Source organism: Lemur catta, chromosome 8, assembly GCF_020740605.2.
Source record: "Lemur catta isolate mLemCat1 chromosome 8, mLemCat1.pri, whole genome shotgun sequence".
Classification (NCBI taxonomy): domain Eukaryota; kingdom Metazoa; phylum Chordata; class Mammalia; order Primates; family Lemuridae; genus Lemur; species Lemur catta.
Window position 1 is genome coordinate 34,463,531 of NC_059135.1, and position 13,520 is coordinate 34,477,050.

The 13,520-nt window shown below is 36.9% G+C and overlaps 1 protein-coding gene across 2 annotated transcripts; it reads left to right on the forward strand.

Moving 5' to 3' along the window:
- Window positions 1–361: 361 nt before the first annotated feature.
- On the forward strand, window positions 362–13,380 carry C8H2orf66 (chromosome 8 C2orf66 homolog). 2 transcript variants are annotated; one of them, XM_045558968.1, is made up of 4 exons: window positions 362–510; window positions 9,469–9,677; window positions 10,780–10,977; window positions 12,422–13,380. In XM_045558968.1, exons 2-3 carry the CDS (start codon window positions 9,558–9,560, stop codon window positions 10,939–10,941), a joined length of 282 nt encoding a protein of 93 aa, XP_045414924.1. In that variant the 5' UTR covers window positions 362–510; window positions 9,469–9,557; the 3' UTR covers window positions 10,942–10,977; window positions 12,422–13,380. The 2 variants fall into 2 exon arrangements, with proteins under 2 accessions (XP_045414924.1, XP_045414925.1); XM_045558969.1 differs by lacking the exon at window positions 362–510 and adding an exon at window positions 8,888–8,893.
- The last annotated feature ends 140 nt before the right edge of the window (window positions 13,381–13,520 follow it).

The following is a 13,520-nucleotide window of genomic DNA, read 5'->3' on the forward strand; positions in this document are numbered from 1 at the left end:
ACCAGGGACCGGTTTCATGGAAGACAATTTTTCCACGGACTGGAGTAGGGAGATGTGGTTTGGGGATGATTCAAGCTCATTACCTTTATTGTGCAGCCAAACCTCTCTGCTGATGATAATCTGTTTTTGCAGACTCTCCCCAGCACTAGCATCACCACCTCAGCTCCACCTCAGATCATCAGGTATTAGATTCTCATAAGGAGCATGTAACCTAGATCCCTCACATGCACAGTTCACAGTAGGGTTTGCACTCCTATGAGAATGTAATGCAGCTGCTGATCTGAGAGGAGGTGGAACTTATTCAGTGATGGAGAGCTTCTGTAAATACAGATGAAATTTCTCTTGCTTGCCCACTGTTCACTTCTTGCTGTGTAGCCTGGCTCCTAACAGGCCACAGATGGTACGGGTCTTTGACCTGGGTTTGGAGACTGCAGGTTTAAGCCGTTTGTGAGGAAGATACTCTGTGGCTAGCACATGCTCCAGCCCAGTCTTCGGAAATTGGAAAACAAGGTGAGTGGCAGCAGGCAGGTAAGACATGCTCTTTATCGGGGGGGGGGGCGGGGGGGGCAGGCGGGGAATGGAGCAGTGGCAAAAAGCATGGCCAAAAACATGGCAAGCGCTTATATATGGCTCTGAACAATAGTGGCAGCATGCCATGGGAAAGCGTGATCACATGGTTTCACATAGGAGATAACACCTTGGTTACATGCGTATGTTGACTCATGCCACCCAGGAAGGCCGGCTAGCCAAGGGGCCAGGCTGGAAAAAACACTGAGTCGGTCATTTTAGTTTGGCCTAAGAAACCTGTTGCCTATACAAATGCATTTTCCCTTACACCATCCCATCTGCTCAGGTTGCTATAACAGAATACCAGAGATGGGATGGCTTAAACAACAAATTTATTTCTGACAGTTCTTCTGGAGACTGGGAATTCCAAGATCAAGGTGCCAGTTGATTTGGTTTCTGGTGAGGGCCCTGTTCCTGGCTTGTAGACAGACATCATCTCTCTGTGTCCTCACATAGCAGGGAAAGAGAAAGAAATGGCGAAGAGCCCAAGCTTTCTGGGGCCTCTTGTAAGGATACTAAGCTTATCGGATCAGGGCTCTTACAATCTCATTTAACTTTAATTACCGCCTTATGAGCCCTATCTCCACATTCAGTCACATCGTCGGTTAGGGCTTCAACATACAAATTTGAGGGAACACAAGTCAGTCCATAGCAAGGGATAAAAGGAAGCGAGGAGCAAGGTTTGCAACACTAGCATAGTGGACTACTGTATCTCCTTTCAGTATCTCCTCCCTTTTGCTACTTCTCTGCCTTTGCTCAAGAACTTCCCCCCACATCTCTGCTGTTGAAATTCTCTCCATAGAAGTCTACCAGGGCACAGTCAGGACTGATCTTGTCTCTACTTCTCTCTCTTTCTTGTCACAGTTCCATACCCTATGGGAATCATCACATTAGGTTTTATATACTCTTTGTATACATTTGTTAATAATTGACATTTATTTAGCACCTGCTATGTGTCAGAGGCTATCCTAGTCCTTTCATGTGTATTATTTCTAATTCCTAACACTGCAAAGTAGGATGACTTCAGCTAAGTTCTGAACATGGGTAAATTTGACTCTGAAATGCCACCAAATCATGCTGTTTCTCCAAATAGATTATCTGCTTTTAGCTAGCAGGGATCATGTTTCTTTCCCTATGCCTTTTTGTATTGCCACATTTAGCAATTATATTTTGTATAATAGAAGTTTGTTAAATATTTTTAAGTGAATGATCATAACAGTGACTCAAGATTCTCGAAAATCCTGACTTAAAAAGCAATTATGTCTGTAACAAAATTGGCTCTGTTGATAATTATTGAAGCTGAGTGATAAGTACAGGGACTTGCATTATTCTATTCTTTTTACTTTTGTATATGTGGGAATTTTACATGATAAATATTGTGTTCCAAATATATACTAAGAAGATTAATATATTTAGAAAAACTTTCAGAAATAATTGAAAAAAAGTTATTTTTCTCACTTAACCTTAGCTAATTCCAAAGGATTATTACTTGTGGTTATCCATTTGTATGAGTTTACATATTATAATTCCTAAATTAACCATTAAAATAATAATACAAAGAAGTATAGCTAAAATGCCAATGGAGAAATTAAAAAATTTAAGTTAGCTCCAAAGCCCAAACAATAAAAGAAAAAATTAATAAATTGGACTCCATCAAAAATATAAACTTCTTCAAAAGACAATGTTAAGAAAATGGCAAGACAATTTATAGACAGGAGAAAACCAAACATATATGATAAAGAACTTGTATCTAAATATATAAAGAATTCTCAGATCTCAATAAAAAATGAAAAATAGACAAAATACCTAGAGACACTTCACCAGAGAAGATATATGGATGGCAAAATAAACACATGGAAAAATGCTTAGGCTGAGTACTGTGGCTCATCCCTGTAATCCCAGCACTTTGGAAGGCTGGGGTTGGAGGATTGCTTGAGATCAGGAATTTGAGACCAGCCTGAGCAATATAGTAAGACCCTCACCTCTACAAAAAATTTAAAAATTAGCTGGGCGTGGTGGTGCGAGACTGTAGTCCCAGCTACTCGAGAGGCTAAGGTGGGAGAATTGCTTGAGCCCAGGAGTTTGAGGTTGCAATGAGCTGTGATGATGCCACTGCACTCCAGCCTGGGTGACATAGCAAGACCCTGTCTCAGAAAACAAACAAACAGAAAACAACAAAAAAAGAAAGATGTTTAGCATAGCTACTAGAAAACTGCAAATTAAAACCACATGCCTAAAATATAAATTTTCAAAAACTGGCATACCAGATTTTTAAACAACTAGATTCTCATACATTGCTGGTGGGAATGTAAAATGGTAGGTCACTTTGGAAAACAGTTTGGCAGTTTCTTATAAAGTTAAACATACACTTATCATATGAACCAGCAATACCACTCCTGTATATTTATTGACTCAAAAGAATTGAAAACAGATGTCCACACAAAGACCTATCTGTAGATACTTACAGCAGCTTCATTAATTTCCACAAACTGGAGGCAACCCAAGTGTCTGTCAACTAGTACATGGGTAGAAAAATGTGGCACATCTATAAAATGAATATTGGCCAAAAAAAGAAAAAAAAAGGAATGAATAGCTGATAGGAGAAGTAATGCTGAATCTCAAATGCTTTATGCTAAGTGAAAGATGCAATGCTGTATGATTCCATTTATATGACTGTCAGGAGAAGGAAAACTGTAGAGACAGAAAACAGATGAGGGTTACGGGGGATTCATTCTAAAGGGGCATCAGGGAACTTTCAGGAGTGATGGAAATGGTCTAAATCTTGATTGTAGTGGTGGTTATACAACTATATGGATTTATTAAAATGTATAGAACTGTTCACTACAAAGGATATGTAAGTTATATATCAATAAACCTGTCTTAAAAGACAAAAACCCCTCCTACACACACACACACACACACACACACACACACACACACACACACACACACACACACACACAGTCCAGGCCCAGATGATTTCAATGGTGAATTCTTTGAACTTTTAATTCTGTTGAACATTGGGTAACACCAATGTTGTTCAACTATTTCACAAAATAGAAGGGGCCACTTTCCAAATCATTTTATGAGGCAAGTATGGCCTGATACCAAAGCATGACAAAAAAATTACAAAACCAGAAAGTTATATATATTTCTTATTAATATAAATGTGATAGTCCTTAACAAAATGTGAGTAAATCAAATGTAGCTATATATAAAAAGGATACTATATCATGATCAAGTGAGATTTATTTCAGGAATGCAACATTAACTTAATATTTTTAAAATCAATGTAATTTATATTTACAGAAAAAAAGGAAAAAAACATGATCACCTGGATAGATATAGAAAAAGCATTTGACAAAATTTGACATCTGTTCAAGATATTTAAACCTCAACAAATTAAGAATAAAGGATAATTGCATCTAACAAAATATCTATAGATTACATCATATTTAATGGCAAAATACTGAATGCTTTACTCTGAAGATCAAGAATAATGCATGGTTGTGTGCTCTCATCAATCCTACTCAACAGCGTACTAGAGATCCTAGCCAGTGAAATAAAATCAAGGGGGAAAAGGGCATAAAAATCAGAGAGGAAGAGGTAAACGTTTTTCCATTTGCAAATGATATATTGTTTATTTTGAAACTCCTCAAAAGTGTAGAAATCAACTACTAGAAATAATAATTGAATATAGCAAGATCACAGAATAGAAGGTCAATATACAAAAAACATTCTACTTCTATATACAAACACCAAACAATTGTAAAATAAATTTTATAAAATGCCATTTCTATTATTATAGAAATAAGATACTTAGGAATAAATTAAAATATGTCAAATCTTCTACATCAAAAACTGCAAACTATTGCTTAGAGAAATGTTAAAATCCCTAATATAAATTAAGAGAGATGCTATATTCATTGATTGGTAGACTCACTATTGTTAAGATATCAATTTTCTCTAAAATGATATGTAGGTTAAATGCAAACTCAAGCAAAATCCCAGCAGGCTATTTTTCTAAACATCTACAAGCTGATTCTAAAATTTATGTGGAAAAATGAAAAAATTGTGAATAGTCATAAAATTTTGAAAATAATCTCACTACTTGATTTCAAAACTTACTTAAAAGCTACAGTAATCAAGATAGTGTGACATTGGCAAAGAATAGAAAGAAAAAGAAAAGTTTTTTCAACATATAGTGCTGGAATAACAATATACATATAGGGAAAAATAAACCTTGACTCTTCCTCACATCATGCACAAAAATTTATTTGAGATAAGCCATAGATCTAAATGTAAAAATTAAACTTTAAAGCTACATAAAAAATATAGGGGAATAGGTTGTAATATAATGGTGAGCAAAGGTACTTAGAATAAAGAAAGCAACAATGATATAAAAAGTTGATAAATTATACTTCATCAAAATTAAAGACTTCTGCTCACCAAAGACATCGTTAACAAGCAAACCATAGATAGAGAAACATATCTCTGACAAAGGACTTTTTCAGAATATATAAAAAAACTTCTACAACTCAATAATAAAACATTAATTAACCCAGTTTCAAAAGTGGAAGACAGCAGGTAATATTTTTAGTAGAAACCTAGAATGTCTCCACTGGGACTTGAGAGCATATTATTTTTGGAGGATTCAGATGAAATAATCTCTGCTATTGAAATTTCTCATGCATTTTCCCAGAGCCAGACTTACAGAAAGCACTTTTTAGTAAAGGTTTTCTATTTATTCTATTTTGTTTAAAATAATTGGATACAGTTTTATGCATCTAAAGCACTACCAGAATGCTAGGAACTAATCATCATTTTTAGGAGGGTTATTTTTGGTTTTATTTGGTGTTTTCTTTCCCTTAGGATAAAACCTTACTGGTTCTATTTTAGAGCTCACAATTGATGAATAGCACTAAGAAAAAGAATCATTTGCCCAATTATGCCCTGCAGTATCCAAAGAAATACCCATCTGAATTGTCCTCATTTTTTCTCTTCTCTGAAACTACTCCCTTTAGTGTACAAAAATATGTACCTGGAAATTTAAGTTATATTTTAAGAATGGTATCTCTTCCAAATACTTAAGTAACATTATTAATGGACTAAAATATGTGGTCCATTACAAAATTATGTGACTCATGGAGAGGGTCTGATCTAATTTAATAGTCTGACATAGACACTTTTCTCCCTTTTGTATCAAAAAGACATTAAATTATAGTTTTACTCACGTAAAATCCCAGGTTCATAATAGACATTTCAACCCAAATCCATTTTGTATTGTGAGTTGAATGACAGAAGCAGCTCAACCTTCCTCAAAAGGGAGTAAAGAATTTGGATCCAGCTTCTAGGTCTGTCTACAGTGCAGCATGTTCAGTAGGACATAAAGCAGTTGTGGTGAGTCATGGGTCTTTTTCCTTCGTGACTGGCCTGACATCTCAACATCCCCTATGTTCTGTTCCTATGGCTGTTTGTAACAAATTACCAAAAACTGGATGACTTCAAACTACAGAAATGTATTCTCTTACAGTTTTGGAGGCCAGGAGTCTGAAATCAGTACCACTGTGCCAAAATCCAAGGTATAGGCTGGGCTATGCTCCCCATCCCCAGACTCTAGGGAATAATTTGTTCCTTTCCTTTTCCACCTTCTGTTGGCTGCCAGCTTTCCTTGGTTTGTGGCCACATCACCACAGTCTCCAGGCCAGCACTGTCAAATCTCTCTCTGCTCTGTGCTCACATCACCTTCCCCTCTGTATGTCTCCGAAATCTCCCCCTGCTCTTTTTACTAAAGGACAAGAGATCAAATTGATTACATTGAGGGCACAACCAGATAATGTAAGATAATCTCCTCATATCAAGAGCCTTAACTTAATCACATATGCAAAGACCCTTTTTTCAAATAAGATAACATTTACAAGCATTAGCGCTTGATGTCTTTGGCGGAGGCGGGGGGGTATTTTCACCCTACCACTGCCCCAAATGTCCCAGAAATACTTTGGGCCATATAAATCTGAGGAGGCCCAAAATCTTCAGAGAGAATTTAAAGTTTAAATCTGCACTTCAAAAGGGATAAGAAATGTATGAATAAGAATTCTATGAAAGGGTTCTGAGATGATCCTGGGTAGCAGTGAACCCAGGATCATCTCAGAACCCTTTCATAGAATTCTTATTCATACATTTCTTATCCCTTTTGAAACCTGAGGTCTACACAAATCTAGGCCCAAACTCAACACATTCCAAATAGAATCATCATCTTCATTCCTCTGTACCTGTGCTTGATATCTCAGTGAATGGCATTGTAATCCACTCAGCTGCATAATCCAGAGACCTAGGGATTGGTTTTGAAACTCCCTTCCCCTTACCTCTGCCCCCTGCCATAGCATCCAGTACATTACCAATCTCTTCTAAATTTCTCTCGGGTTCAGCCACATCTCTGCATCTGTGCTACCGCCGTCCTAGTCCGAATTAACATCTTTTCCTGCCTGGGCTACTGCAATGGTCACCTAACTGGCTTCACACGTCCCTCTTTTCTAGCTCAATCTCTCCTCCCCAATAAAACCAAAATAATCTTTTAAAAATGCAAGTCTGATCAAGTCACTTGGATGCTTAAAACCCCTTCAATCACTTAGTATTGTTTGCAGCAGAGAGATTATGATCTGAATACCTCTCCAGCCCCATCTCGCTTCAGGCCCCCAGCTTGCTCCCTCTACTCCTGGCACACAAACTTCCAGTTGCTTTCACGTAACGGGCCATGTTCCTTTTCAGCCACAGGGGCTAGGACAGTTGTTCACCTTGTTGGAGACTCTTCTCCCTGTCTTCCACAGATTGCCTAGGTATCTCCTAGTCAATCGACCAGATGTAAGGTCACTTGCTCACAGAAGCCTTCCCTGACCCCTGAGACTAATCAGATTCCCCCGTTTTAATACCGTCATAGTACTCGCTTTCTTTTCATAGAAATGATCACTTATATTTATATATTTTGTTATATAACGATTTGATTAATATTTGTCTTGCCCACTAATCTGTCTGTTTAATGAGGGCAGAGACCGCATTTATTATTCTTAGCATTTTATCCTCAAAGCCTAGTGCAGTGCCTGGCACATGGTAAGCACTCCATAAAAGTTTGTTGACTGAATGAACAAAGGAAATGAACAAATTATGAAGGTCTTAGTGACTTGCCCAAGGTCAAGATGGCAAGGCTGAGACCATAGCCAGGCATTCTAATTTCTAGTCTGGATCACCACCCTTCTCAATGAAGAGCTCATCCCGGCCAGGCGCGGTGGCTCATGCCTGTAATCGTACACTCTAGGAGGCTGAGGCAGGAGGATCGCTCAAGGTCAGGAGTTTGAGACCAGCCTAAGCAAGAGCGAGACCCTGTCTCTACTAAAAATAGAAAGGAATTATATGGACAGCTAAAAATATATATAGAAAAAATTAGCCAGGCATGGTGACACATGCCTGTAGTCCCAGCTCCTCGGGAGGCTGAGGCAAGAGGATTGCTAAAGCCCAGGAGTTTGAGGTTGCTGTGAGCTAGGCTGACGCCACGGCACTCTAGCCTGGGCAACAGAGCAAGACTCTGTCTCAAAAAAAAAAAAAAACTCATCCTGAATTTTGTTCCAAATTACTGGAACCAAAGAAACATCACAACGCATCAAGTCCAGTTTCCTGGCCCTACCATTTTCCACAGATGGCATTTATTCAGCAAGGAATGCTGTAGGTATAGTAATTTTTCTTTTTTCTACGAAACACATGCTGTTTTCTTGCTTATTTTTGAAGGAGTATTATGATAAACCATGCCATGGTTTAGAACATGTAATGCTTCTTGAGATTCTGAGAAAAAAATACAAGATGTGGGTCAAGAAAGAACAATTTTGTCTCTTGCAATAGAATTTCCTGTACAAAAAATTGCTGTTCATTTTAACAACTGATATCTCCAAAAGAGAATTCTATTAAGTGGGATCATCATCATCATCTTCCCAGCTGCTGTGTATATACTTTCTCTTAAAAGTGAAAAAGGAGGAAACCACTTTGTGGTGCGGATGTACCTTGTGAGTTTTATAAAATCCACATAAAATGTTCAGCAGTTCAAGGAACGGCTGCTGCATTTATAAGACAAAGAGGTTCCGTGTTACTCCTGAAGAAGCTTGAAGATCTGACTCGCAAGAGTCTTTGTGCCATGGATGAAAATGGAATCGTTTTTAACTCCCCCTGCTCACGTCAATGACTAGCCCGGCAGCCGAACCACTGGTTATAAGTACCTGTGGATCGCCTTGCAGATTGTAGGCAGGGTCACCTACAAAGGCCAGCTAAACCCAGACTCCTGGTAAGCTTTATTAGCCCTTTGTGTTTCGGTTTCCCTGTCACACCTTGGGGAGGAAGACAGTGTCTACTCACACTGGTGTGGTCTGTGTCTGTCTGTCTGTCTCAGATGTGTGTGTAAGGTGTTATTTCTCAGTTCAGGGTATCTGAAGTAATTTTCTTTCTTTCTTTCTTTCTTTCTTTCTTTCTTTCTTTCTTTCTTTCTTTCTTTTTTTCTTTCTTTCTTTCTTTCTTTCTTTCTTTCTTTCTTTCTTTCTTTCTTTCTTTCTTTCTTTTAAGACTGCTGTCTTAAGACTTAAAAATAATTTAAAGTTTTATTTTTTGTTCTTTAAAAAATTGCACTTTCTTTGGAAACAACAAAGTGCATTTTTTTAAAGATGAGAAAACGTACTCACACTGTCTAGGTTATGTTCATAATTGCTTTGCTTATCACTGTGTAACGTTCTCATCATTACAGCTACTTTACGCTAATCAATTGGATTTGGGGGCCCTCATTTGCAAGTGAATCTGGAAAAAAAGACGGCTACAAAATTTAGGTGAACCAATATACTATTTCTCCTTCCTTGTCTCCCTTTACAGATGTTTCCTCTTACTCTCCCGCCTCTCTACCTCTCTCAGTGACCGTCGACAGTCCCCTGACCCCTCCTTTCCCTCGGCTTCACTCCACCATGTCCCAAGCACCCCTCTGGCTGCTGTGTGTTACCCTGGTGCTCCTTGGGCATGTGCATGGAGCCACACTGAGAAATGATAAATGGAAGCCACTGAACAACCCCAGAAACCGAGATCTGGTAAGAACTCCCACCTGGGGCGTGCTGGGCTGCAGAGCAGAACTGCATCTCTCTGGATTTATGGACTCTGCATTTCAGAGCACAGTGGAGAGGGGCTCCCAAGGGTTGTGAAGATTTCCCAGTAGGAGCAGACCAGGGTCTTGCTTAGCCTAGTGGCTGGTGTCCTATTGTTTCTCTGGCCAATTTACATTTGTTTCTGTAAGGAGAAACAAATTTATATTTAGAAATAATCTTATACACACACAGCCCGTTACATTTGTAAATGATCTTATATACACATTGACTTTATAACCTTGATTTCTAATACATACACAAAATCAAGAGCATAACAGGGAATTGCTTTTTGCACAGCTTAGATTGAACTGATGATAAAAACAGATAGATCATCATATAACCAGCACTTGTAAAGCTCAATTGCAAAAATTGAAAGTTGACCCTTCATGGTTATCAATTTACTAGGCATATTTTCAACATACAGTTATCTAAAAAATAGAATTCAAAAGATCAGTTAAAATCCTCTTTTAAAAACCTGCCAAATATTAATACAATAAACATGTTGACAGGACTATTTCAAAATATAGTTTTTTAAAGAAAATTATGTGAAATATAACAATTTAGGATTAAAACAATCAAACAAATAGCACTTTGCACAGCTTCTCTGTGTTCATTTCCTAATGGAAATCTGAAAAACCCGTGTCTGAAAAGAAACTATTGGAGAAGGCAGCGACTGGAATCTCACCTTCAGGGAGAGGAGACGCAGAGATGATCATTATGCAGTTCAGTTGCATTTCTGACCTCAGTACTTGGAAGTGATTCACAATAATTGATGTTTCTCCTCCAGCTCCCCTAATTTTCACTAAGAACGGTGAATTATCTTGTTGAGGGTCGAAATGTCAGAAAGAAGAGGCAGTAAGGAGGAGAAGTTGCTGAAGTTTCTACTTCTGTTTCTAGATTTTCAACCTCCTGCCTCCTAAATTAGCCTTAATGTCAACTCAAGGAGAAAAGAAAAGAAAAAAATATTCACCTTTGAGGTTCACTTTTGAGTATTTTGGGTGTTTCACTTACATATGGCAATGAACATTTTCTTTCTTTCTTTCTTTAGTTTTTCAGAAGCCTTCAGGCATATTTTAAAGGCAAAGGTCTTGATCTTGGGAGGTTTCCAAATACTTTCACGGTGAATGAGAATCCCAGATCTCTCTCTCTCCAATCAGAGCTTATTGCTTCTGCATTTGCAGATTATGAAGAGCAGAAAATTCCTTTCTAAACTACCTCAAAGGCTGAAAGTTTTTTCTGAGCTCAGGTAAAAGTTATCTCTTTATTCCCAGGATCTGTGTAAACATACAACTCAGCCATATAGTAGAGATTTTAGGAGTATTTATTTGAAAAATGATTGTATTTCCTCACAGAAATAAGTGCTCAGGTTTTGAGTATACTCATCACTGTTAAATAGTTGGATTTGGATCAGGTATTTAATGGTCTGGTTTTTAAAAAAAGAAATAGTTATGATTTTTTTTTTGTGGTTCTGACTGTCCCTCCTACATTTATGATTTTTATGATTTTTTAGGCATAATTTTCTAGAGAGAAATATATTAAAATAATAGGATTATCACTCTTAATGGGATTGTTAAATTGATAATAGAGCAGCACTCCTACCTATAGCTTTTTTCAGACCAGGTCATATAGCTAAGTTATGTAGGGAATCATACATAAAGAAATGTGTCGAATTGAGCAGTTGGATTGAATGGATGTAAAAGTTAAAAGAATGATTCTTTTTGGGAGAAAGTATTATGCATATATTTGAGCTTGAACTTCCTCACTGAGAAAAAAAAGGTAGACTACTAGTAAGGGTGTCATTTTTCTCGTAGGAAAAAATTAAAAATTTATGTTTAAGATTTGAATTATATTCTTATTTCTTGCATTGCTATCGAATAAATACCTACCATTTTTAAAGGAACAGGTAGGGTGCATTCCAAGCAAATACATTATGATTCTAATCCATTAGCTTTTTGTTTAGCTGAATAATAAAGGAAATGAAATCATAATTAAAATCTTTTCCCATTCTTCCACAAGTGCATGGATGAAATTGTAAGAAAGCATACCACTGTTGTACTTGGTTGTGTTTCTGAAAGGGTTTTCATTATTAGTTCTATTAAATGTGACAATTAAAAAATGATTGTTATTCTAAAAATATGTAATTTACCATGTGGAATATGCACTTGAATACTGTCTAAAATGAAAAATAAAATGGAATAAACAGAAAGATGTGAATGAGGTTTTCCCTTGACTATTTTTCACATTTAGGCCCTAGGGTATCAGACACTAAAACAGAGAATAGTTATTAATACCATAGCACCATAGCACCTACTTTGGCAGATAAGTTGTTTGTAAGCCTCAGTTTCTTGATCTATGAATTGGAGATCCTAATCTCTACCCCATAGAAAGTATCATGGAAAATATCAAATAAATCCTTTCATGTGATTATGGAATAAGGTAATGTTTAAGGACAGGAAACTGATAAAGGTGGTGAAATTGTAATATAATAGGAATTATTCAACTTTGTGAAAGAAGCAGAGCTTCTGATTTGTAGTATATTTTATAATTACAAGCTCTACATTCCTAACATCTCTGATGAGAAAATGAAGACAAAAAGAGTTTTTTCATTGAAATATGTTGATTTGGGTGTCTTTGGGTTGATCATATGTATTCATTTTACATTTCATTATAAATTTTCTTATTTTTTTCAGGTGTCTGGCTATTTTAAAACTACAGATGAGGCTTCTCATTAGCAAAATTCAACCACAGCTAAACTTTCGTGGGATTTTTCCCCTCCTTTTTTATTTGTCAATCTGTAATTATTTTATTCTACAGTTCCAGATTTACATATAAACAGCTGGAACTATGTGACATATGTGCATATTTTAGGAGTGTTCTTCCCCCGTGTAACCATAAATATTGACATTGAGCACTGCATGTATTTGTAGGAGTTACAAAAAGACTACAAAGTGAAAAGAGATGATAATCTTCTAAATTAGGTAGTTTCTTTAAGTTTGTTTCTAAAACTTGTCTTTTACATTTATTACCTTGTGCCAATTGCTATTTTTATTTGAAAGGGACATGCTTATTTTTACTATGGTACAATTCATTATATGTAATAGAGGTTTGAGTTTAAAATTTGTCTTTTTCTTTTTTCCTAAAAGGAAGATGCATTCTCATTTTCAGTATATGTTATTAAAAGACCTCACAGTTTTAGTCTCATGCCAAATGGGAGTAAGTGATAAATAACCACAATTAAGTTGAAATGGAAAGCAAAGAAACATGGGATTCTAAGAGGTGTCAAGGTCTCTGGGAGATCCTCTTTGCCAAAACATTCAGAGGTGGACACCAGATATCCTAGCTAGGCCCCAGCCCTCACTCTGCTGCACACAGCCTCCTCAAGAAGGGGGAGTGGAACAGTTGATTTCTCTTCTTTTCCAGCTAATCCCCTACCCCCACCCCAGCTCATGCTGAGTTATTCTGATTCCCATATTCTCATTTGCATCTTTATGGATAGCTGCATCATTTTCTCTGTGATTGCTGCAAAGGGAACATTGAACTAGAATGCAAACATCAGTGTCCTAATAACACTAATGTGTATATTCCAAAATAGTTTACTGTGGCTTTTATGGTGGATGATTGATAATGGATGTCAAGAATAAAATATTTGTGCAAGAACAGATTCTGTTTCTGTTTTAAAATGTTCTGTTGTAATTATTTGTATATGTGTCTGTTTTCCCTGGTGGGTTGTGAGTTCTTTGTGAGCAGAGATCATATCTAATTCATCTTTATTTCCTCAGCACCTAGCAC

Coding starts and splice junctions, on each gene's coding strand:
- C8H2orf66 (XM_045558968.1), top strand. CDS start 9,558: ATGTCCCAAGCACCCCTCTGGCTGCTGTGTGTTACCCTGGTGCTCCTT. Junction 9,678..10,779: donor ACCCCAGAAACCGAGATCTG/GTAAGAACTCCC, acceptor TTCTTTCTTTAG/TTTTTCAGAAGCCTTCAGGC.